This window comes from Rhinoraja longicauda, chromosome 9 (genome assembly GCF_053455715.1).
Source record: "Rhinoraja longicauda isolate Sanriku21f chromosome 9, sRhiLon1.1, whole genome shotgun sequence".
Classification (NCBI taxonomy): Eukaryota; Metazoa; Chordata; class Chondrichthyes; order Rajiformes; family Arhynchobatidae; genus Rhinoraja; species Rhinoraja longicauda.
In genome coordinates this window covers 30468669-30496410 of record NC_135961.1, presented here as the reverse complement: position 1 = coordinate 30496410, position 27742 = coordinate 30468669, and the positions used below count along the sequence as shown (strand labels likewise).

Here is a 27742-nt window from a genome sequence, read left to right as displayed (position 1 = left end):
GTGAACATTTTTGTTGCAAATATGAAAAATTATTTATTTCACGGCCACTTAAGTATTTATCTTCGTCGCTTCTTCCTGCATAATGAACTGTAGTGCAATGAAAAACTGTGGCATTTCTTGTGCCTCCACCCACAGACGTCCATAAAATGCAACTTCTGACCTTTGAAAGTGTTCACACTTGCACTTTAATCTTTATATTTTTTGTACATTTCCAAAAGAACTCTTACCTGGGGTGCAAACTGTTGAGCTGCACACTGATCAGAAACGCACTGTGACATGTTCATTCCTTCATTTTGTTCAGATGATTGACTTTGAACCATGAGTGCATGTGCTAGAGGAATTCTCCCTAAATGTTGAGTCTGGCTTGAGGTTGCTTGTTCTTCCACTGTCTGCTCGAGCCTTGCTGGTTGTGTAGTTACTAACTGCTGCTGCGTCATTGTCCCTGTGTTTGCTATGGGCTGCCTCTGAATAATTAGGTGAGGCCCTGTCTGTACACCCATCCCAGAGTGTTGCAAAACAACCTGCTTCATAGCACCCGGTTGCTGAATGTATACATGCCGTGGCATGCCAGGTTGTTGCAGAATGGACTGGCCAGCTACATCGAAAGGTTGGTTTGCCAACAACTGTTGATGCGAGGAGACTTGACCTGAATTGGATTGCTGGAGCATAGATGCTTGATCATGGGAAGATGGTTGAATGACATGTGTTTGACCAGAGCTTTGCTGGATTAGTGCCGTCTGCCCTGTAACTGTATTTACTTGATGAATAATGTGGTGAACAGGCTGTTGGAAGTATTTCTGACCTCCAGCACCTTGAGTTACCATAACTGGCACATTGACTTTATACATATGACCTGAAAAATATATAGATTGATAATAAAAAATATGAGAAAATATTAAGAACAATAAAGAATGGAGAGGAAAATAGGACTGGAATGGGTAGCTCCAACCAAACCTTAGCATGCTGAATATCATCATTCTAAATCATATCTTCAACAATTTTAAGAGCATTGGCATCTCTAAAACATGGTGATTATCTGGGATTTTGCCCCAATACAGATTAAACTACTAAACACTGAGCACCATGGTTCTGATTATCAATAGAAGCAAGAATGTTATAATTAGATGAATGAATTACAAATGTTACACTATGTTATAAAATTGGTCAAATAAGCAAGTAGCTTATCTAAATACGGGGTTTTCCCCTCCTATTTAAAAAAGGATTTAAAAGTTAAAAAAATATATTCCAATGAATGGATCAGCTAAAAACAATGGCCATGAGTTAAAGCTATAGCCCAGAGGAATCAATTATTCTATATCAGCTGTCAAACGACTATAAAACAGTTTTAACAGTTATGTATCTCAGTTAGTTTGTGAAATTTAAAGCATTCAAGCAGACTCAAACAAAAATATGAATTAGTAATTAGAATTATTAAAATAAAATGTAAAACACTTACTGTTTTTCCCCAAAGGCACCAACCCATTGATGGGCAGCAGTGTTGCTTAGGCTGTACCACTGTCCCAAAGCTCCAGTGACCCTGATTTGTTTTGACCTCCAGTGCTCTGCAGAATTTGTACATTCTCCCTGTGACAGCACAGGTTTCCTCCCACATCCCAAACACATGCTAGATCACCGACTGGTAGAAATTACCTTTAGTATTGGAGGCAGTTGGAAGAATCTAAGGGGGGGGGGGGGGGGGAGGGTGTTCATGGGCACACGAGAATAGGTTACAGGGAAGTAAGTGGGAGAATGGGATGGCTCTGAGAGCCAGCATAGTCTTAATGGGCTGAAAGGCCTCCTAGGCTGCAAGGAAATATAAAAATAAAGCCTAATGAAATAAATGGGGCTCAACTATCTCATCAATCCTCATTGGTGCAATCCTGAGGGCCAGATGCAAAGTACACCCAAACCCGCTTCAGAAAGACACTGCTCTGCCGGACGAGCTTAAAGACTAGTTAACAGAAGAGCAGACAGTGAAATACACTGGCATCTGACTTTCAGGACATCTCAGATTTTAGCCTCACATGCACAAGGTTTAAGGAATAGTTGACAGGCAAGACTCCATTTGGAACTGCTAAACATCAATATTATCTAGCACTAGTGGTATTCTACTTTCCTTGTTTCAAACCTTGAATACTATACCAAGATAACCCAAGGATTTGCTTCCTTGAATTTAAATTTGCTCCTTTTAAAGCAACCTAAACCTCCTTAAACAGATCATCTTCCTCATAATACTAAATTACTTTCAAAGTCTTGGATATTTGTTGTGTTTAATATACCAGTAGTTGAAATAAATTAACATTCTGCTTAAATATGTGAAACATTTAAAATACTCCTCAGCTGAATACCTGGAAAACCCATAAAGGCAAGCATACCATATACTTTTTTCACCACTATCTTTATTTGTGTGGCCACTTTCAGGGAATTATAGACTCTACCCCAAGATCCCACTGTACTTCGATGCTGCTAAGGGATATGCTCCCAACATTCGACCTCCCAATGTGCAACACCTCATACTCGCTCAGATTAAAATCCATCTGCCATTTCTTTGCACGTTTCTGTAACTGATCTTTATCCCACTGTATGCCTTGACAACCTTACACACAGTCCATAACCTCATCAATTTTGGTGTCATCTACAAAATTACTAATCCGTCTATATTTACATCAGAATCATTTATACATATCACAAACTGCAGAGGTCCCAGCACAGATTCCTATGGAACTTCACTGGTCACAGACCTCCAGCCTGAATATTGCCTTTCCACTACAACCCTCAGTCTTTTATCCGTAAACCAGTGCTGAATTCATACGACCAAGTCAATGTTAATCCTATGCATCTTATTCTTCTGCATCAGCCTACCATGGGGGACTTTATCCAATGCTTTACCAAAATCCATGTAGACGACATCCACCGCTCTACCCTCAGATCACTTTTGTCGCTTCCTCAAAGAAACTCGGTCAAATTAGTAAGTCTAATTAACCCATTTTCCCCCCACATAATTACTGTTTAGTGGTCACTGTTCTATTCAACCTCAGATTTTCCTTCTCCTTTAGATAGATTGGAAAAAGAGAAATTCTCAATCACAAAGTCAAAATAAATATTTGAAAGTGGAAAGATCAATTTATATAAATGTATTTACTGGAACAAGTACTTGCCTGAAGCAGTCTGCAAGGTAACTCCAGCAGGGACCTGTATTGGAAGACTAATGCCCGAGGGTAGTGCAAGAGTTGTTGATGTCCCTGAAGAGCTCTATGCAAGCAGATAAAAGGATGAGAATATTTACAAAGAAAATACAAAATCATTATTCTCCACCAGTTTAAAAAATAGATTGTTGGCTTGGGTCTTGATAACCAGCTGTCAGACCAGACTGAAGCAGCAATCTCACATTAATGCTGTCTCGAGACAAATGAAATTAATATGTATAAACTAAGTAGGTACAGCAGTTTTGAATCTAAATGGACATAGGCTGATGAGTTTTCATGAGACAGATTGAATGTGTACACTATGGAAATAAACATATCAGAAAACCTGTCCCACTTTAAAGGAGGCACATAATGATAATCACTGGACAAGATAGTAAATCTTGTGGCACCAAATGTTGGTGGCATCAGTTTCTATAATAATTTTAAAAATGTGCTTGTAGAAAGTAGTGTAAAACTCCAAGCAACAGTGGTGCATGCGGTGCCAGCGCATTTGTCGATAATGTGGCCCTCTTTCAGGAAGAGACCATTCTTATCGAACTCCTTCAACTCTACTCATGCCATTATCTGTCAACCATCCAAGAACCTTGGCATAATTACACCTCACCCACCAAGAATTGAGTAAGTGGTCCCATATAAAATCAGTGCCGCTGAATTCAATTTCACAATTAGAGTAGCTAATGAACTGGCCACAAGAGAAGAACAATCAACACTAGGCCACAGTAACCATATATATTTTAAAGTGTCAAAAATGCACAACTAAAATGGAACTTACAAGTTCTGCAGATGTAAAATTCTGAACACTTCTACCAGAAGGAATCACAACAGAAGCTGCAAACATAAATGTGAAGGTTAACTACAAAATATTGTGATCTGCACCACATGATCCACAATTTCTAAATGGCATTGAAAAATAAAATACAGAAGTATGAAAGTAAATTAAATTTGTTAATGGGAATGTGTTACTGAGTGTTATTTTCTGGAGATATTATCAGAATAAGTTCCAATACTAGTTTTCTGGGCAACTGACTTTGTGGTATCCCAAGATTAAATATGGAAGATTAATATGTCAAAATTAGATTGGACCAACTATTGGTACAATAAAACATTATTGTCTTTAGTACCAAAACCAAATCTGCTTCCACAAACTGTAATAATGAAATGTAATAAAATAAATACCCAAAAACATTTAAGACAGTTTTACACTGAGAAAGTTGTCCTAAAAGCAGGGCCAAATTCCAAACACTCTCGCTGACACATTGCAGGAAACAATCAAGGAACTCGGTTATCTAAAATGAAACCAGCTACACCAGAAACAGAATTATGAAAATAATATTACAGTTAGGCAGTACAATTATGAACCAACTATAAATTTCAGGTTAGGTGGAGATACCTGATCAAAGTCCATGGATACTATCCAGTGACACTGTACACTGCACTTGTGTACCAATAGATTTATACAGCATTGAAACGGACCACTTGGCCCATCATGTCCAGGGGGCCTCCTCCTCCCCCCCTCCCATTTGTTCACAATAGATCTATATCATTCAATGCCTTGCTTAAAGTAGGGAGAGGGTAAGAGCAAGTGGTCCCCATAGTCTAAGAGTGCAACAGAAAATACTTAATTATACTACTATGTGAACAGAAAATGGAACATGGCAACACTCATGATGTATCGCTCACTATTTCAGCACCCAAGGAGCAAAGAAGAAACCCAAACGGAAAAGTTTTGTAATGACAACAAAGCAACCATCTAACTTTGTGGAACAACTTTTAGCGGTACAAACTTCAGTGAAAAAAACTTGCATCTGATCAAATCAAACAGAATTAAATATTATTGTTTGTGCTTACTGCCATCTACAGCTAGAAACTAACCTTTTCCTTCAAACTACATTTCCTCCTTGGCAGCAAATATCGCTCTTGAAGAGGCTTTAAATTAATTCTATCGATCATAATTTTATGCTATTACAATTGTGGAACATCTACTCTTTTTCTAATTTGCAAAAAAATGCAATCTTATTATAATCCAAGTTCAAAGCATTTATCAGTTAGATCCCACTATTTAGAAGAGGTATGTAAATAGCAATCCGATTCATTAGTTATAAAAACTGTATGGCATATTATAATTTAGAGAGAGTAAGATATAGTGGGAACAAGAATTATTCTGGACTGGAATTTAACTGACTTCCAAAATTAATTGAGTAGTAATTAGAGTACCTTTGTACTACACTTTGTTTTATCATGTCCCTCAGATCCCTAATCAGAGTATACAGGATAATGCTTCTTCCTACTTTATTGCCTGAAAATATACTTCCTTCGTTTGGTTATCTGGACGTTGCAGTAAAGTCCAAGTCACTGTTTAATAATCAAATACTCAATGGGAATAAAAAATCTGTGCCTCTACTTATTGTCTTAATCTGGCAGCTCCTACAAAACTACAGGTCTAGTTAGGATGGTTAGATATCTAATTATTGAGATTAAAATAGAGATCAAAACATTTACCTGTATCTAGGGCAGCTCATGTCACTTATCACTACGACCTTCCCCCAATCCCAGTGTTTTAGCAGATCATCGTCTCTTTCTGCTCTTTGTGCAGCAGATTGGTGCAGTGATAGAGTCATGAGTTCACAGGTCCAGCAATCCAGATTCAATCTCAACACAGCACAAGAATAAGCCCTTCAGCCTTGTATCAGTGCTGACAATATATTCCATGATGCATATTCTAGCACCTGCACATTGCTATTATACCTGCTTCCACCATTCCCCAGGCAATGCATTCCAGACATCTATCATTTCCCTAAATGAAAAACTAAAAGCACAGACATGTCTAAAACTTTCCTCCTTTCACCTTAACAGTTTGGATTTAGTTTTATTATTGCCACATGTACCAAAGATTATGGAAAGACCTAGTATTGATATTGTCACCCTGGGGGGGGGGGGGGGGGGGGGGAATACATAATTTCCAACCGTTTCTATACCTCACAATCTTATAAAGTTCTACCTGGTTGCCCCTCAGCCTTCAACACACTAGAGAAAATCATCCAAGACTGTCCAACCTCTCCTTTTAACTAATACTCTCTAATCTAGTCAACATCCCAGCAAATTTTTGACGCACTCGCTCCACATCCTCACTGTAACGCAGCAACCAGATCTGGGCACAACACTCCAAATGAGACCCAATTTTTATTTATATATGACATGACATCCCAACTTTTACACTCAACAGGTGGACAAAGACATATATTCCTTAGATCTTCATTACCACCCAATCTATTTTTGTTGCCACTTTTAGGGAGCTGTGGACTTGCACCCCAACATCTCTCTGTATTTCAATGCTCATAAGGGTCCTGCCATTTACTATATGCTTTGCCCTGATATTGGGCCTCCCAAAGTGAAACACCGCACAGGTGTCTTGAATAAACTATGCAATTTCTCCACCCATATCTCCAATTGATCTATGTCTCAAAATCCCTCTGTACTCCAAGATTCCACTGTGGTCAGCACAAGTACCTTGATACAGTCTGTGTTGGGATTTATGTATTCTCTCTGCAACCTCAGGTGCTTTGGTTAACTGCTAAATTCCAAGAATAAACCAGGTTTGAAACTGGTTTACAAAATAAGACAAACTGTTGGAGTAACTCAGGTGGTCAGGCAGCATCTCTGGAGAACATGGATGGGCAACATTTTAGGTCGGGACCTTCTTCAGCCAAGCAGGATGGAAGCTTAATTGGCCACGGAAAATTGCCCCCCAACATGTAGGTGAGTGGCAGAATGTGCAGTTGGGAGCGAAGGGAGAAAGATTTGATGAGAATGCAGAGAGAATAAAATGGGATTAGTAAAGGGTTTGCATGACTTAGTGCTTGTTGGCCAGCACAGACTCAGTGGGTCAAAGGGATTGTTTCCATAGATCACTTCCAAAGTGGCACACGCATTCAAATGTGGGAGTAAATACACAGTTTATTTCTGTTTTAAGAGCCTGCTTTGATGACAAGCTGAGGAAATAGCATCTCACTGCAAAATGAAGTAATCTTTTGGATTCAGTATTTCGTCATAACTGATTGCCTTCGCCAGAGATGGGTTGAGCCGTCCAATAAAACCTGCCCCCTGGAAGGGAATTCTCAGTCCTAACAGACCAAATCATGCTCCTAAATGCACTATATCAAACAACATAATTTAACCACAGTTAAACATAATGCCAGTTACTCTAGTTCATTTACTGCAAACATTGTGGCTCCTTCATGATATGCTAGTTTCTAAATAATATTTTTCTAATAGACCATGTGGATTCTATTGGAAGATGCATTAAACTGAGCCCCTTCTGTTCATCCAGGTGACGCTCATGGCAATATTTTGAAGCAGGAGACGAGTTACCCAATATCCTGGCCAAAATCTATCCTTCAATCAGCATTAAATTAAACTAACCTGAGGATGTGTGTAGAGTCTGATGAGTTTTCTGATGAAGTTCTAACATGATCTGCTGATGATTATTTTCCCTGAAAAAGCCTTCCACAGCTCTGGATTGGAGAAGTTTGCTTTCCCAAAGCTTTATTACAGGGTAGACAAGGTATTAAAACAATTAGAACAGGATAAAAATTCCTTTGACTTAAAATAGTTTAAATAAATGAGGAACATTTGACAGCAAGCTACTGAATATAGAAGTTAAAACAGCAGTGTCATGCTATTTGAGAGAATTTGATTGTGACATCCTAATAATGAAAACCAAAAGAAACAAATGTGAATTATAAACTGGCTACAATATTCCAAATCATTTCAATAATTTAGCCAATTTTATGAACTTTAACAGCCTTTTGAGAGATTTATCAAATGCTTCCAGAAATTCATATGACGTCCAATCCTGCTGTCCACTACTATCATTCTAATTTCCAACTATTATTTCAGATTCATCAGGCATGATCTACTCTGTAATACCTTAAACTAGCACTATCTGATTAGTTGAATTTTTCCCAAGGCATTCAATCACTTCCCCCATAATTGAACACTATTAACTTTTGACAACTTTTGTTCGGCAACTGATCTGTGATTCCCTAGTTTCTATCATTTTTTTTTAAAAACAGCAGACAGACATGCACAACTTTCGAAACCTAAGAAACAGTCCCTGATTGAAGCGACATTGACTATCTACAACACAAAATGCTTAAGTACTCAGTAGGACAAGCAGCATCTTTGGAGAGAAGGAATGGGTGACGTTTCGGGTCAAGACCCTTCTTCACACTCATTGACTATCTACAATATCTTCACCTGCCTCCTTAAAAAATCTGGAATATAATCCATCCATTGGGGATGTGACATTATTTACTTTGGTTTTGTTTATATACATTTTAGGAAGACCAAATCCTGGATTTGATATTACATTTCCTTAATGCCCAGTATGCTAGTTTCTGCCTTGACTACAAATACTTGTATCAAGTAATTAACCCCAAATTCTAATTCTCAGTTATTATTCAAGATGCTAGTATTTCCCAATTTTCATCCTTCAATGGGGCATGACCACCCGTTTTTCATATACAAACTGTAAACCATAAAGATAAATGCACATTATTTGTTTTGCTAAAACAAAGCATTGAATGTTTTAAATTGAAATACTCCCTTTATTAGAGAGCAAATCTTTTTCGCGTGCTTTTAGTAACTCCATTGAACTTGTGAAAATATCAGTGAGCCAACCAAGCTACTAAAGATTATAATTCCCATCCACTCAAACAAATTTACACTCATTGCGAGTTTCACGACTATTTTGTTTCTCATTTGCTGCATCCATTACTATTCACGTGTGCGTTGCATGAAGTCGAGCTTCCAATAAAAAACGGCTCCAACATTAGCCTCCGATTTTAGATTTTAATGAGAAATTACACATTTCTTTCCTTCATCTAGAACTCAGACACAACTACCTTATTACCTAAAGACTTTTAAAAAAAGTTAAAACATTAAAAGGATTTTTGTGGTACTGAAACACTTACCTGCTTTAGATCTTTAAGAACATGATCATCAATGCCTTCTTCAAGGAAATAATCATGTGCATTGTTGATGACATCCTCAATAACAGATTTATAAAGCCTTGGCTGAAAGAAAAAAAAGTCCACGTCAATCAGACTTTTGTTTTTGTCGTTTAACTTTCATGTCCATAATCTTTCCTTCGTGTCCCAGAAGATTGCATCAGAATATAAGGCAGCTCCAAGTAATTACAAGGTAAACCATCTCAAAACTGACCACGGTGATTACATTAAAACAGGTTCTGGACATTTTATTGCTTTTTCTAACCAGCGTTTGAAACATCATGCTTAACAATTTTTGCAACAGGAGCTTCATATTCATGAACCACGTATAACATTGCCAATAGTTGCTCCCCTGAATATGCACATAGCCCGTGTACTAGATAATCTGGTGGCTTCTGTTAATGATATGGTTGGATTAATTTGATTCACAAAGGAGATGAAATCTCTTAACTTTTATCCCGTGCAACTAAATAATTTTTCAAAGACACTAGCCCACTCCCCTCAACCCTCACAAAAAAAAGCTGTGCTAAAGCAAGTGCAGCGCCGCGCTTAAAGTGAGGTGAAAGGCCGGTGCCCCGCTCTCACCACCAGGTTTGCATTTGCCGAATAGGCCATGTCCTCCCCACACCGCCGGTAACTAGGCGCCTGACGTCACCCCACACAAAGCGGCGATGTCAACCGCGCAGAGGCTGGGTGACGTAATAAAGGTACGCGCTTCGGTGACGTCACCTGCTGGACGAGTACTCAACCAATGCGGGTGTGAGGGGTGATGTGGAGAAGGCTGGAGAATGGGGTTAGGAGGGAGAGACTGATCAACCATGATTGAATGGCCTAATTCTGCTCCTACTACTTATGAACTTATGAAATTACCTTGTTGAGCGCACAAAGAGCCAGGAACAGGGTGAAGCAGCCAAAATCAAAGGGTGCTGATGACTATTCTAAATTGTATTCCCATTAGAGGTTCACACAAAGGGTGGTGGGTGTATGGAACGGGCTGCCAGAGGAGGTAGCTGAGGCAGGGTTTATTGTAACGTTTGTGAGAGAGGGGTAAAAAGGGATAATTGATTTAGACTAAGGATTAAATGACTTAGACGAAGGGATTAAAAGTACCATTAGCAAATTTGCAGATGATACTAAGTTGGGGGTTAGTGTGAATTGTGAGGAAGATGCAATAAGGCTGCAGGGTGACCTGGACAGGTTGTGTGAGTGGGCGGATACATGGCAGATGCAGTTTAATGTAGATAAGTGTGAGGTTATTCACTTTGGAAGTAAGAATAGAAAGGCAGATTATTATCTGAATGGTGTCAAGTTAGGAGGAGGGGGAGTTCAACGAGATCTGGGTGTCCTAGTGCATCAGTCAATGAAAGGAAGCATGCAGGTTCAGCAGGCAGTGAAGAAAGCCAATGGAATGTTGGCCTTCGTAACAAGAGGAGTTGAGTATAGGAGCAAAGAGGTCCTTCTACAGTTGTACCGGGCCCTGGTGAGACCGCACCTGGAGTACTGTGTGCAGTTTTGGTCTCCAAATTTGAGGAAGGATATTCTTGCTATGGAGGGCGTGCAGCGTAGGTTCACTAGATTAATTCCCGGAATGGCGGGACTGTCGTATGTTGAAAGGCTGGAGCGATTGGGCTTGTATACACTGGAATTTAGAAGGATGAGGGGGGATCTTATTGAAACATATAAGATAATTAGGGGATTGGACACATTAGAGGCAGATAACATGTTCCCAATGTTGGGGGAGTCCAGAACAAGGGGCCACAGTTTGAGAATAAGGGGTAGGCCATTTAGAACGGAGATGAGGAAGAACTTTTTCAGTCAGAGGGTGGTGAAGGTGTGGAATTCTCTGCCTCAGAAGGCAGTGGAGGCCAGTTCGTTGGATGCTTTCAAGAGAGAGCTGGATAGAGCTCTTAAGGATAGCGGAGTGAGGGGGTATGGGGAGAAGGCAGGAACGGGGTACTGATTGATAGTGATCAGCCATGATCGCATTGAATGGCGGTGCTGGCTCGAAGGGCTGAATGGCCTACTCCTGCACCTATTGTCTATTGTCTATTGTCTATTGTGACCCTGAGAAATAGCTGACCCGACCGTGCTCGGCTAGAAAAAAAAACGCAAGAACAAATAGTGACATTCCAAGGACAAGTGTTAGAAGATAACCAGAGAACTAGGAGAAAGAGCAAGATAACCAGAGAACTAGGGGAGAGGGCAAAATAGCCAGAGAACTGGGGGAAAGGGCATGAACTACTCTGTACTGCGCTTGCCTAATGAGATAAATGAATATTACAAAAACGCCCAGCATGACAAGATGTCTCATTTAAATGCACATGCGATGTATGATGTGGGAGGCAACAGGGGCGGTGCCGGTAGATTGTGCACCTCAGTGCTCCGATTGGAAGGAGCCCAAAGGGGAGGAATTAAAGGTGTGACAATTGTAAATTGAAGTGAATAAAAAGAAGGGATTTTCCCGACCTCGGTGTGTCTCGACAGGGGAGGCACCCAACTCTGCAGACTTGCAAATAAACTATACTTGTTTCTCTAGATTGTCTCGAGCATCGTGATTGTGAGCACTCACATTTGCATCTCACAGCTTGGGGGCTCGTCCGGGATCGCCACTCCGGTCGGCTAACGGGAGTATACGGAAGAAGGGATGGTGCACCCCGCTGAGTTCAGCGGTCTCAGACTCCTTGCTTGCCGTCAGCAGTTTGAGCGAGTGATACCTGGACCAGAGACTCGAGAAACAAGTGGGAGTAGCAGGAAATCGCGAGGAGCTAAATCGAGTGATTCTTGTGCACAGGACCCGGGTAAGAAAACTGACTATTAAATACTACTCGGGCGATTACAGCTAAGATCGGAGGGGAATTCCGATCGGGAGGATGGGCAGTGAAAACGGAAAGCCCAAAGGGGAGGGGAAGGACGGTAAGACCAACCCCCGCATTCCGCCTGATAGTCCGTTGGGGCGAATGCTGAGCCATTGGGGACAGGGAAAAACCCAGGGATTGGAGAAGACAAAAATGATTCAACTCTGTTATTTTGAGTGGCAGAAATACCCGATCAAAGGAGACTCGGTCTGGTGGCCGAAGTATGGGTCAGATGAGGATTGGGTGCGGCAGGCATTGAATGTATATGTGGATAATAAACCCGACCCGTTGATAGAAGAAACCACGTATGCCGCAGTATGGGAGACGGGATGTAATTTGTTAAAATTAAAAGAAGAAGTTGAACAGCCAGGCCCCCCTTCACCCCTATGGGATATACTGGAGAACCTACCTCCTCCCTATGTACACCCACCACCCGGAGTAGCGCCCATAGGGGAGGCACTACTTGCGGCGGCGGCGGAAGAGGTGAAACCCGGACCCGCTTCCGGGAGTGAGGGAGAAAAGGAGATAGAAGGAGGGGAGGCGACCGGGGTAGATGAATTAAAACCCCCGCTACCGGGAGAGATAGTCAGGAGGTCGGACAGAGTGAGAGAAAAACCGGTAACAATTAGACCCCTAAGGGAGGTACCCATGGGAGGACCCCAAGGGGGAATGGGGTTTGTTAATGTCCCCTTAACTAGTACAGAGGTAAGGAACTTCAAGAAGGAGATGAAAAGCCTCCTTGAAGATCCCTTAGGTCTGGCAGAACAGTTAGATCAATTCCTTGGGCCAAACACTTATACATGGGATGAGTTGATGGCCATTATGGGGAATCTCTTCACATCAGAGGAGAGGCAAATGATTAGGGCAGCGGCAATGAAAAAGTGGGAACAGGGGAACCCGCCAGGGCAGCAAATTGCGGCGGCAGAAGATAAATTCCCAGTACAAGAGCCAGATTGGGACAAGGGAACGGCAGCAGGGCGAGGAAATATGAAGGACCTGCGGGAGATAATTATAAAAGGGATAAGAGAGGCAGTACCCAAAGGACAGAATTTTGAACGGGCATTTGAAAATGGACAGCAGAAAGACGAGGCCCCGACAGTGTTCCTTCAAAGACTCGTGAAAAACATGCAACAGTATTCCGGAATAGATCCGGACTCAGAGGCAGGACAACAACTGCTCAGGGCCAATTTCGTGACTAAATCCTGGCCTGATGTGAGGAAAAAGTTAGAAAAAATGGATGATTGGAACGAGAGACCACTACCTCAGTTGCTTACGAAGGCCCAGAAAGTGTACGTGCGGAGGGATGAGGAGAAACAGAAGGGAAAGGCAAAGATTATGTTACAGGTAGTAAAGCAAGTAATAGACAAGGAACAGGGAGGTACAGGACGGCGGGGGAGTTACGCCCAAGGCAGAGGAAGAAGAGGCGGCAGAGGCCGTGGAAGAGGGGGATATGGAGAAGGATACGGCAGGGGCCGGGGGAACACGGGTACGGGACAAGGTTGGAAGACAGGGCCTTCAAAATGTTATTTTTGTAATAAGGAAGGACACTTCAAAAGGGAGTGTCCTGAGCTTATAGCGGAGTCCCGCACGTACAGTATGATGGAAAATGAATAGGGGGGTCAGGGGTTCTCGTCCTTGGGGTCGAGGGACTATAGAAGGGAGCCCCTGGTAAATTTGAAAATAGGACCCCAAGGAGAAGATACGGTGTTCATGGTAGATTCAGGAGCGGAGCGATCAAGTGTGACCAAAGTACCAACAGGTATGGAGGCAGGACAAGGGAGAGTAAAAATAACCGGGGTAGGGGGAACTGTGATGGTAGCTCCCGAGATAGGAGGAGTGAATGTAAGGTATGGAAACCGGGAGGCGGAAGAGGACCTGATCTTAGTACCCCAGGCTGGCGTAAATTTAATGGGCAGAGATTTACAAATACAATTGGGAATAGGCACAGCACCGGTAGAGGGAAGGGTAGTGGTCCAGTTGTATACTCTAAGGAAGGAGGACGAGCAAAGAATTAATGACCAAGTATGGGCCAAGGAAGGAAACCGAGGAGGGTTGCAAATACCCCCTCTACAGATAGCATTAAAGGACGGTGCATACATAGTACGAGTAAGACAGTACCCCATTTCGACCGAGGGACGAAAAGGCTTACAACCAATCAATGAGAATTTATTGAAGGACGGGGTATTGGAACCATGTATGTCCCCATACAATACTCCGATCCTACCCGTCAGAAAGACCGACGGAACGTTTAGACTCGTACAGGACTTAAGGGAATTGAACAAGGTAGTTCGAGCCCGACACCCGGTAGTACCTAACCCTTACACCATCATGGGACGGATACCCCCAAGCAACAAATGGTTTAGTGTGGTAGATTTAAAGGACGCTTTCTGGAGTTGTCCGCTGGCAACCGAAAGTAGAGACTTATTCGCCTATCATATATATACAGCCGGAAACAGGCCTTTTCTGCCCACCAAGTCCATGCCGCCCAGCGAACCCCGTACATTAACACTATCCTACACCCACTAGGGACAATTTTTACATTTACCCAGCCAATTAACCTACATACCTGTACGTCTTTGGAGTGTGGGAGGAAACCGAAGATCTCAGAGAAAACCCACGCAGGTCACGGGGAGAACGTACAAACTCCTTACAGTGCAGCACCCGTAGTCAGGATCGAACCTGAGTCTCCAGCGCTGCATTCGCTGTAAAGCAGCAACTCTACCGCTGCGCTACCGTGCTGCCTTTGAGTGGGAGAACCCTAACACCGGGCGGAAACAACAATTCCGGTGGACGGTGCTCCCTCAAGGTTTTACAGAATCACCAAATTTATTCGGCCAGATTTTAGAGCAGGTACTGGAGGATTTCCCAGGTCACGGGGAAACGCATCTATTACAATACGTAGATGACCTTCTCTTGTCAGGAGAGAGAGAAGGAGAAATAAGGGACGCCACGATAGTTTTGTTAAACTTCTTGGGGGAGAAAGGGTTAAGGGTGTCCCGTAACAAGCTTCAGTTTGTAAAACAAGAGGTAAAATACCTAGGACACCTGATAAGCGGAGGAAAGAGACGAATAAACCCCGAAAGGATAGCTGGAATCACGGGAGTACCACTCCCGAGGAATAAGAAAGAGATCCGAAAATTCCTGGGATTGATAGGATACTGTAGACGATGGATAGATGATTACGCCCGACAGGTAAAATTCCTGTACGATAGATTGGGAGACGAAAAAGACAAGGTTGAGTGGACCCCTGAACAGGGGTGGAATTTGGGAAATTAAAGAACAGTCTGATTACCGCTCCCGTGTTGGCCCTTCCCTCATTAGAACAACCCTTCCACCTGTTCGTAAATTCAGAACAGGGGGTGGCACTAGGGGTACTTACCCAGAAAAGAGGGGGGAACCCGACAGCCGGTGGCCTTCCTCTCAAAAATATTGGATCCAGTCTCTAGGGGATGGCCGGGATGCATACAAGCGGTAGCCGCTACTGCAATATTGGTGGAAGAGAGTAGAAAATTAACCTTCGGAGGAGCTCTGGTTGTTTCTACACCACACACGGTGAGAACCATACTCACTCAGAAATCCAACAGATGGTTAACGGACTCTAGAATTTTAAAGTACGAGGCCATCCTGATGGAAAAAGATGATTTGACTATAATTACGGATAGAAACCTTAACCCGTCCCAATTCTTGTATCCAGCAGAAAAACAGGGTGACGAGGGAGAGGACCCAGTACAGTGCTGTAGTGAAATAATAGATTTACAGACAAAAAGTAGAGAGGATTTGGAAGAACAACCTCTGGCTGAGGGCAGCCGGTGGTGTATAGACGGGTCCTCCAGATGCATAGATGGAAAAAGACATAGTGGATACGGTATAGTGAATGGGGAAACTATGGAGGAAATTGAAAGCGGCAGGCTGCCTGGTAGTTGGTCAGCCCAATCTTGTGAATTATACGCATTAATGAGAGCTTTGGAACTATTGGAGGGAAAGGAGGGAACAGTGTATACCGACTCAAAATACACCTTTGGGGTAGTACACACCTTTGGGAAGATCTGGAAAGAGCGAGGAATGATAACAGCTCGGGGGGGAAAGAATTAGCGCATGAGCAATTGATAGGACAGACACTGGAGGCCTTGCAGAAACCAGAACGGGTAGCCATAGCACATGTGGCAGGGCATCAGATGGGTAACACCCTGGAAGCCCGAGGAAATAGGGCAGCGGATGAGGTGGCAAAGAGAGCGGCCACATATCAGACGGTAGAAATAATGTCACTGATACCTTTAAGGGAACCAGAGGAAAAGATACCTATCTTTGGTGAAAAAGAACAGGAACACATGAGAGAAATGGGAGCCCGGCGTACCCCAAATGGGAAATGGTGGACACCGGATGGAAAGCAGCTATTGAACAAAGAAATTATAAGGGAGTTATTAGGGAGGCTGCACGGGCAAAGCCATTGGGGAACCCAAGCCCTCTGTGATACCCTCCTCAGGACCTACGCTTGTCGTGGGATGTATACCATGGCCAAACAAGTCATAGGGGGTTGTGTAATATGTCAGCAAATCAACAAAAAAATCATGAGAGCAGTCCCAGGAGGAGGACAACCATTGGCAAAAAGGCCCTTCCAAAGAATACAGATAGACTTCACCGAGTTGCCCCAAATACAGAGATGGAAATACCTGTTAGTGGTAGTGGACCATTTCACTAGATGGGTAGAGGCATTCCCTACAGCAACTGCCACCTCACAGTCGGTAGCCAGGGTATTATTGGAGCAAATTATACCCAGATATGGGATTGTGGAAACAATAGACTCAGATAGAGGGACCCATTTTGCCTCCAAAACACATAAAATGATATGTGAAGCATTAGGAATTGAATGGAAATTGCATACACCATGGCATCCCCAGAGTTCCGGAAAGGTGGAAAGAATGAATGGCACCTTGAAGACCCAAATCACCAAGTTAATAGAGGAAACGAGACTCCCCTGGACTAATTGCCTTCCGATAGCCTTGTTAAGAATCCGAACGGCACCTCGGAAAGACATAGGGGTATCACCATATGAGATGTTATTCGGGCTCCCGTACTTAGGAAAGATAGAAGGGGTCCCAACAATACCAGGGAACGACGTGTTCCTAAGAAACTATTTACTGGCAGTATCACAATCTCTTGCAGAACTAAAAACTAAAGGATTACTGGCCCAGAGCCCGCCACTGGATTTTCCGATTCACTCAGTCAAGGCTGGAGACTGGGTACTTATAAAAACGTGGAAGGAAGAAAAGTTGCAACCTAGGTGGACTGGACCCTACCTTGTGTTATTAACCACCGAGACAGCAGTACGAACAAAAGAAAAAGGGTGGACACACGCAAGTCGATTTAAGGGTCCCGTGGAGGCCCCACCAGACAATATCAGCCCGTGGACGGTACGTGGAGGAAAGGAGCCATTGACTTTGGTATTCACCAAAACCCCGCACGGAAAATGAAAACTTCGTGCTGGTGGATCGGGTGCTGGGTGGTTACCCAGCTTGTGAGTAATGTAGCATGTATAAAAATCACTATACCACAGAATAGAAGGGCCACCACCATCCCATTTGATGTATGTAAAGGAAAATGGTGGTGTGGTTATAGAATGTATGTATGCACCCATCCCTGTAAAAATTGGCGCGAGGTATTCACTTCATCCAGAGAAGGGTGGCATAAGCCCACCTATCAAACTGATAGGTGGAGAGTATATCAAAATCCAAACAAGGGATTGCCAGGACGTGTATATGTAAGCATACAGAGGGTTCAAGTAAAGGAAAGTGGTAGGTATTGGATATGTGCAGATAGAACAGGGAAGGACGCATGCCTGAGGTTTGAAATAGAGGTAGAACGGGACGGATATATAGTAAAATATGAGGATAAGGGGGAAATGTTCCGAATAGATGACAGTCAGAGTAGGGATCCCTGGACAACCCCAGCACCACCGGTAGTCAGCAATGTCACCACGGAATATGAGCCTAAGGATTTGAAGATAATGATAGTAACAGGAGAGATAGAATTAATGCAATTGTATGAGGAGGGAATACCAACAGGGGAAAAGGGAACCAACACCTGGCTTACCTGGATGATGTACACGGCCAGAAGTATGCAACAAACCAATTGCTACGCCTGCGCCGGAGCTAAGCCTCAGCTGGTCCCAGTACCATTTCCCCTGAATTGGAGTAGGACACCTGGGGCTATGTCATGTATACTACAACTATTCACGAATCCCATACTACCAAGGAATGAGACCTGCCAGAGCTACCATTACCTATTCCCGGCTAGCAACAACAACACGAAGGGCCAAAGGAAAGACCCTCGACCGCCCCCAGTCACCATTCCCCTCGGGGAGGAGGGCTTCAGTGCTATACAAGATATAACCCAGATGGACAGGAAATGGGAGAGGTGCTAAACTGCAATCAGATGTATAACATAACAGCTGAGGAACAGGGGTCACTGTTCAGTAGCTCCTGGCTGAGAAAGCAGATAGTCAGTAGAGCCGATGTCTGGTGGTGGTGCGGAGAGGATACCCTGTGGCCCCGGCTACCAGGGTCATGGACGGGAACCTGTACCCTTACACAACTGATGATGCCCTTCACCATAGCAGTAGAGCATTCGGTCAAACTCCATGAAGGAGGCCGACGACAAAGGAGAGAGGTGAGAGGATCATTCGACACACACATCTATATAGATGCAATAGGAGTGCCAAGAGGGGTACCCGATGAATTCAAAGCCAGAAACCAGATAGCTGCTGGCTTTGAGTCCATACTCTTCTGGTGGTCCACAATTAATAAAAATGTGGACTGGATCAACTACCTATACTACAATCAACAACGCTTTATAAATTACACTCGAGATGCGGTTGAAGGATTAGCGGAACAACTGACAGCTACCAGCCTAATGGCCTGGCAAAATCACATGGCCTTGGACATGCTACTGGCTGAGAAAGGGGGGGTGTGCGTAATGTTTGGGGAACAATGTTGCACCTTCATCCCCAACAGCACTGCTCCTGATGGGTCCGTGTCAAGGGCCCTAGCAAGTCTCACCTCCCTGTCTATCGAATTGGCCGAGAACTCTGGAGTAGACACCTCCTGGACCGAGTTTCTAGACTCCTGGTTTGGGAAATGGAAGCACATCTTTACATCAGCCCTAACATCAGTAATAGTTATGATGGGGTTGCTGTGTCTATTCGGATGTTGCATCATTCCCTGCATACGGGGGTTGTCTCAGCGATTGATAGAGGCAGCTCTGACAAAGAACGACATCGCCATGATGGCCTTTAGAGCACAGCATAACCAGCAGGAGGAATATAGAGAGGCAAAGACTCTGCTGCTAGCACTAGAAAAGGAGGAAATAGTATAAATCAAAGTAGCGTGGCATAAGAAAAAGGGTGGATTGTGAAAGAGGGGTAAAAAGGGATCATTGATTTAGACTAAGGACCCTGAGAAATAGCTGACCCGACCGTGCTCGGCTAGAAAAAAAAACCCCGCAAGAACAAATAGTGACATTCCAAGGACAAGTGTTAGAAGATAACCAGAGAACTAGGAGAAAGGGCAAGATAACCAGAGAACTAGGGAAGAGGGCAAAAATAGCCAGAGAACTGGGGGAAAGGGCATGAACTACTCTGTACTGTGCTTGCCTAATGAGATAAATGAATATTACAAAAACGCCCAGCATGACAAGATGTCTCATTTAAATGCACATGCGATGTATGATGTGGGAGGCAACAGGGGCGATTGGAAGGAGCCCAAAGGGGAGGAATTAAAGATGTGACAATTGTAAATTGAAGTGAATAAAAAGAAGGGATTTTCCCGACCTCGGTGTGCCTCGACAGGGGAGGCACCCAACTCTGCAGACTTGCAAATAAACTATACTTGTTTCTCTAGATTGTCTCGAGCATCGTGATTGTGAGCACTCACATTTGCATCTCACACGTTTAAGAAACTATTAGACAGGTACATGGATAGGACAGGTTTTGGAGGGATATGGGCCAAAGGCAGGCAGGTGGGACCAGTGTAGAATGGGACACGTTGATCGGTGTGGGCAAGTTGGTCCGAAGGGCCTGTTTCAACGCTGTATGACTATGATAGGTTGTTTGAGTAGGTTAGAAACCTGTGTCTTTGTTTGGACTTAGTTTAGAGATACACCACGGAAACAGGCCCTGTCGGCCCATCAGGTTCGTGCTGACCAGCTACCAAGCCAATTAACCCACAAACCTGTACGTCTTTGGAGTGTGGGAGGAAACCGAAGATCCCGGAGAATACCCAAGCAGATCACAGGGAGAACGTACAAACTACGTACAGACAGCACCCGTAGTCGGGATCGAACACAGGTCTCCGGCGCTGCATTCGCTATAAGGAAGCAATTCTACCGTTGCGCCACCGTGTCGGATATTTTGCTGGATTCATCTGGATCTCAATGGAAGCATGAAGCACTGCCTCAAAAAGGCAGCCAGCATCATTAAGGAACCGCATCACCTTGGCTATGCTCTCATTTCACTGTGATAAAGGTACATGTGTCTGAAAACTATGACCATCAGGTTAAAGAATAACTTCTTCATAACAATGAAGCTCTCGGTGCTCTTGAACACTACAAACAACTAACTAAACTATGAACTATTGATGGTCTATGGGTGAATTAAGAACTTTGGGCATTTTTGCACTAGTATTAGGATTATTACTTTATTTTTTGTCCATTATATGTTACCTATGAGTATCGCGCTTAGTAAGAATTTCATTGCAAGTAAGAATTTCATTGTTCTGTTGTTGGTACATCCTTGACTCATGAAAACCACATAAATAGGGAGATTCAAATAATTCAAAGATGTTGCAATCTTGAAATATCTCGTGTTGAAATATCTCAGCAGGTCCGGCAGCATCTCTTGAGGACACTAGCCGGGCGTGGACCCGTTGGGTCCAAACCTCTCCTGTGGGCCTGGCAAACCTCCGTCCAAACCTCTCTTGCGGGCCCGGCAACCCTCCCCCAACTGACGACCCGTGGACCCATTGCTGGCCGGGGAGTCTCCCCCAGGGCCGGGGGCGGGCGAAGGGGGAGAGGAGAGGAAAGGGGAGAGGGAGCCATTCACCTCAGCCCCGGGTGGCCATTGCGGTGGCAAGAGCGACCCGTGGACCCGTTGGCTGGAAACCTCTTCTGCAGTGGCAGCTCGAAGGCGACGGCCGTTGCTTTGCAGCGGCGGCGGCGCTTCCCCTTCATGGGACCCGGAACAGTGACCGATCGGGTGTCGAGCAGGTCGGAGCCAATCAATCGACCCCACGTGGAGGTGAGCGGCAGGACCTGCCGGACCCCACATGGGGGAGAGGTGGGAGAGCCAATCAAATTTATTAAAGTTTAAAAAGTTAATAACTTTTAAAATATAACAACCATTTGAACCGCAGGACAATGTTGAGTAAGATGGGCCTAACATTGTTGCGCTATCGTGTACCGTTTTGGCTGTATTCCGGGTACGCACAAACACATAAGATGAGAGTTTTAGTAGTATAATAATAGATGGACAGGCGATGATTGAGCGTGAAGAACGGTCCCGACTTGAAATGTCACCTATTCATGTCCTACAGAGATGCAGTGTTACTGCTGAGTTACTCCGGCACTTTGTGTTTTACCAAATAGGGAGATTGGTGTTTTACTATCCTATTTGGGGGAACTTTGTCTAGATATTTTTCACATTTCTAATTGTATTTGAGAAGATGGTTCTTTAACCAATGCACCTTGTGTAGACGTGCTTTCACAATACACTTATTTATGTAGCAATTATCAGGATTCTATATAGAACTTAGAGTACAACACGTAAACAGGCCCTTCAGCCAACAATGTCTGTACCGAATATGACGCCAAGTTACACTGATCTCCGCCTGCACAATATCCATATTCCTCCATTCCTTGTATGTAGTCCTGTGCCTATCTAAAAGCTTCTTAAAAGCCAACACAGGCAGATACTTGGTTAAAAAAACACAATGTCCTGGAGTAACTCAGCTGATCAGGCTGCACCTCTGGAGCACATTGATAGGTCATGTTTTGGATGGGACCCGTCTTCACTGCTAGCAAGACGTTCCAGGCACTCACTACTCTCTGTGCAAACATCTCTTGCCCTGCATATTTCCTTTTAATTTTTTCCATTTGGTCTTAAAGCCATCCCCTGTAGTCTTTAACATTTCCACCCTGCGAAAAAGGTTATGACTGTCTATATTTATGCCAGTTTGACCCGACGATGATGAAGGAATGGCGACTGGGAAGTGTGACTTGGAAGGAAACATCCAGGTGCTGACATTCCACTCCAAATGTTTGCTGCCCTTGTCATCTCAGTGATATTTCTGCAAAAGAAAAAATGCTGGAGGAACTCAGTCTTCCATGGCCAAACCAATTTTAAACCCAATCTACTACGTCACCATGGATTCCATGCATCTTAATCTTCTGGATCAGCCAACTATGAAGGACTTTGTCAAATGGTTTTACTGACTTTACATCTCAAGCATTGTAGAAAACTTGTGCATTTCAAACAAATCTGATGTTTACATTCTGGTGAGGTGGGATGGAGTTTATTTCTCAATCTTTGGAGCAAATTTCATTAGACAACTATTCACCCTGCATCATATCATCAAATCCAATTTATTAGACTGCATTTTTCACTTAGTGACGTGTCCTTTTATTTCAATGAAAATCAAGCAGCTACTTCCCACATACTGTTGAGGACAGTATCAGAGAGATGCTGTCTGAGGTGCTTAGTAAGATGTGTCACTATTCCAGTGGTCATGAGTCAAGAGTGTTTAATTGTCATATGTACCACCAATGGAACAATGAAATACTTATTGGCAGCAGCATTACGGGCCTGTAAACACAATACACGTATTGTAAACAAAACTTAAATTAATTAATAACCATAATACTACTGTGGAAAAACCCTGAAGTTCTTTGTGCAAAGATGTTTTATGTTAAGGTTAATGTGCGGTGTTGAAGAGCTTGATGGTTGTTTGGAAGAAGCTATTCTTGAATCTGTTCAACAGCACGAACTTGCAGCACAAATTTGTGGATACAGACAAAACTTATCCAGAAAATTTTACGACTTATCTATACGAAATAATAGATAGAGAAATCATTACTGACAACTACGAAACTGTTGCAACGTGGCGTTTCATACCTTCATGTTTTAATTGTAGGAGATTTAAAAATAAAATCTTCCTTGATCTTTCTCTTATCTCTCTCCCATTCCCTTAATTTAACTTACCATATTTGATTTGGCATTGAGTCTGCTGTTCTAACTGACAGTTCTTTCTTTAGACTTTACTCTGGCCTTTAACAATTTCTTCATTTTATTGTGTAGGAAAGAACTGCAGATGCTAGTTCTGAATGCAGAGTTATCGAAGATGGACACAAAGTGCTGTTGTAACTCAACAAGTCAGGCTGCAACTCTGGAGAAAAAGGATGGGTGACATTTCAGGTTGGAACCCTTCTAATTTTATTGGTTTAGGAGGCATCAATTGCCATCCCAATACACATAAAGGCCTTTATTGGCAATAATGGTTTTTATTGAGAACATAAAAATAAGAGCCGACTCGCCATTCATCAATCTCATGGTTAATCTTCTTCCTCACCATTAATGGTCACAGATTCACATGCACAGACATATGTGCGATGATGTGTTGCAAATTCTTTGTACAAGAAGCTGACGTGCTGTTAAAGATTTCTTTTAAAATATTGATTTTTACTTGACTAAATTCCCTCCAATGTTCACTGTATCTACAGGAGAACCCCTTGAGAAATGTTTTAAAGCTTTTCTCTTTAAAGTCTATTTACATTGAAATGCCTTAAGCTTTTGGTAAAACCAGTCATGGCTTGTGACTCAGTGTATCTCATGTTGCAGAAGTCATTCATGGAACGTTAAGTGAAACACATTAGAGCAAGAGCATCCAGGAGTGACAATTTGATAAATATAATTGATATATCAGAAATGAAAGAAATATTAAAAGAAAAATTATTCTAATAACTGAAGCACTTAATTCAAATATTCAATAAAGTCAGCCAATTGCAAAATGTCTTTATTTCACAATGACAGATAAGACCATAGAATGATGTTTTTCTACATTTTCAACATTTATAAAGGACAAACGACTGATAATCTAATCATACAGTTTTATGAACACAGAAGTCATGTTTAATTAATACACAGTGTTGCTCAAAGGTTGTATAAGATAAAGTCATAGACACTTCAGTACAATATGCCAATCATACCTAACAATAGTAGACAATTTTCAATATTTTCAAGAATACATTTCTGCATTACTTTGTATTGTCAGCAGGTCAGCTAACACCTTCAGACCAATCAGACCAATCAGTCTGAAGAAAGGTCACAACCCGAAATGTTGCCCATCCATGTCCTCCAGAGATGCTGCCTGACCTGCTGAGTTATTCCAGCACTTGGAGGCATGACTCCAGCATTAGGAGTTTCTCATGTCTACATCTTACTTTGCATTCTACAGCCACCTCAAGGAAAGCACATTTTTATCTTTGGTAGAATGTTGTCCTGAGCCTACAGCAATTTCATATTGAAATGGCAACTACGTGAAAAGAGCAATTTGTTGTAAAAGTTACTGTTCTCAACGTAATACTAACTCTTGGTCATACATCTGAGATTTGTAATTCTTAGATGCAGATATTCATTGAAATGTGGATTTAAAGAAAATGCAGGAAGGTTTCTTCTCTGGAGGAAATGGAATTATCTCTTTAATTGGCACATTTCGTTACGTTCAAATCTCCTGATGCCATATACCAATTGAAACACAAAAATACTACAGATGCTAGAAATCCAAAATGATAAAAAAATCTGGAAATACTCAACAGGTCAGGCACCATCTGTGGAAAGCAAAACAGAGTTAACATTACAGGCTGATTAACTTTCAGTAGAGTTAGAATAGGTCATAAATGAAAGGTTTAGAGTTGCAGGAAAGAGAAAGGGGTTAGAAACATAGAAACATAGAAAATAGGTGCAGGAGTAGGCCATTCGGCCCTTCGAGCCTGCACCGCCATTCAATATGATCATGGCTGATCATCCAGCTCAGTAGCCTGTACCTGCCTACTCTCCATACCCCCCTGATCCCTTTAGCAAAAAGGGCCACATCTAACTCCCTCTTAAATATAGCCAATGAACTGGCCTCAACTACCTTCTGTGGCAGAGAATTCCACAGACTCACCACTCTCTGTGTGAAGAAATGTTTTCTCATCTCGGTCCTAAAAGACTTCCCCCTTATCCTTAAGCTGTGACCCCTGGTTCTGGACTCCCCCAACATCGGGAACAATCTTCCCGCATCTAGTCTCTCCAACCCCTTAAGAATTTTATGTTTCTATAAGATCCCCCCTCAGTCTTCTAAATTCCAGCGAGTACAAGCCCAGTTTATCCAGTCTTTCCTCATATGCAAGTCCCGCCATCCCAGGGATTAATCTGGTGAACCTTCTCTGTACTCCCTCTAAGGCAAGAACGTCTTTCCTCAGATTAAGAGACCAAAACTGCACACAATACTCCAGGTGCGGTCTCACCAAGGCCCTGTACAACTGCAGCAGAACCTCCCTGCTCCTAAACTCAAATCCTCTTGCTATGAATGCCAACATACCATTCGCTTTCTTCACTGCCTGCTGCACCTGCATGCTTGCTTTCAATGACTGGTGCACCATGACACCCAGGTCACGTTGCATCTCCCCTTCTCCCAATCGGTCACCATTCAGGTAATACTCTGCTTTCCTGTTCTTGCCGCCAAAGTGGATAACCTCACATTTATCCACATTATATTGCATCTGCCATGCATTTGCCCACTCGCCTAATCTATCCAAGTCACTCTGCAGCCTCCTAGCATCCTCTTCGCAGCTAACACTGCCACCCAGCTTCGTGTCATCTGCAAACTTAGAGATGTTGCATTCAATTCCCTCGTCCAAATCATTAATATACTGTAAATAACTGGGGTCCCAGCACTGAGCCTTGCGGTACCCCACTAGTCACTGCCTGCCATTCCGAGTTGTGAAAATAAAGGAGAAATCTGCAAAGTGGTTCAGTCCAATAGAGACTGAACAACACAGCTGATTACGGTGTCAGCTGTGAGTGGGTGGTGAAAGTTTGTTAATCATAGTTCATCTGCTTTGAGGAGATGTAAATGGAAAGAGTTGAATAAAAATGGAGAGGGGGGAGAAAAAGTGCTGGAATAGTGCAGATGCTGGAAATCTGAAATTAAACAAGAGAAAGGCTAGAAATACTCAGTAAGTCAGGCAGTACCATATTGCTGCTAATTTCCATGATCCTCCTCAAGATCTAACCGCTGCAATTAACGAACCTTCACTGCCACCTCTCAGCCAGCACCACCTACACCTATAGCAATCAGTTCTCCTGTTTTCCATTCTATTTTATCCTCTCCACCTCTTATCCTCTTTCTCTGCATATTGACAGTTAAATGTTTGCTTTTTCTTTACCATCGCACATTTTATTTACAAATCACATCTGAAATGGAACATTTACTTTTGTCTGGATGGTTTACTTCTTTTCACTTCCTGTACCGAAAATAGGCAGTTAACTAATTTTTATTGCAAAGAAGAATCATTTTAAACCCACATTATTATCTGTACAGTCCTTTAAATCCACATGATACTAGTTTCATAAAATATATAAATGTTATTTATAATTTATGTTGTGTTCTATGCCTTTGCTTTACAATGAGAACATTAAATCTGCTTGTTGCTGCGTCAGGATTTATACAAAGCCAAGGCAGAATAACACTCTGTAGTTCGTGCTGTTGCATAAAATATCACACTACTTTGAGTTTATTGTTGACTTTGACTACTTACTAAAACTATTATTGCATTTTCTTTCACAAAATTCTATTTAGTATTTAATGCTGGTGAAGAAAAGATTAGTTTTGAATATAGATTAGACACTGTCTTGTGTTGGAAAATATTAACAATTTATTACATTAACTACAATCTAATTTATTTTAGAATAATATACTTTACAATCTAATATATTTCACCAGTCTGTTAATTTTAAATGTTCACAACAAAAGGAAGGAATGACAATCCATAAAGCACTTTTTAAGAGATACAAGGAACTAGATGCTGGAATCTTGAACAAAGCACAAAGTGCTGGAGGATGTTAGCGGGTCAGGCAGCATCAGTGGAAGGAATAGATAGGCAACGTTCTGAGTCAGGACTCTTTTTCGGACTGAGCATTTTTTATTCAAAATGTTATGTTTCTGAAGGGTAATGAAGTCGCTAAAATTAACTCTTAAACTTAGGTGAAACAAAGAGAGATAATGAGACACATTAATGTCGCAAATATTATTTACATCGAAGTAAATATATATATATATATTTTATGATATTAATTAACTACAAGTGAAGCATGCTAAAGATTAATTACTGAAATCATATTATTGTGTTGGTGGCACGAGCCTCACAGTGTTACATGTGTCTAGTGCTCTGGTATAAATCCAGATGCCGCTGGCTAGCATTTTTGTGAAAAAAGGAGCCGAGTGCATAAGCTTCCCCCTGCCAGTACATAACCTCTGCATCATCAAGACTCTCGCAGCGCCTCCTCATGGCAACCCAGAGTAACTGGGGCCACCTTCAGTCCCAGGCTAAACTGCGCGGGGATCTCGGAGGAACTCTGGCCCCC

General features: G+C 42.6%; 1 protein-coding gene across 1 annotated transcript in view; it reads right to left on the bottom strand.

The window, feature by feature from the left end:
- ston1 (stonin 1) overlaps positions 1–27742 on the bottom strand; it is a 55252-nt gene that overhangs the window by 11432 nt on the left and 16078 nt on the right. Inside the window, exons 4-8 of the mRNA XM_078405965.1 lie at positions 9179–9280; positions 7626–7746; positions 3979–4034; positions 3159–3252; positions 228–853 (exon numbers count right to left, since the gene is read on the bottom strand). Coding sequence (XP_078262091.1) covers positions 228–853; positions 3159–3252; positions 3979–4034; positions 7626–7746; positions 9179–9280 — 999 coding nt within the window. The remainder of the gene's footprint in view (positions 1–227; positions 854–3158; positions 3253–3978; positions 4035–7625; positions 7747–9178; positions 9281–27742) is intronic.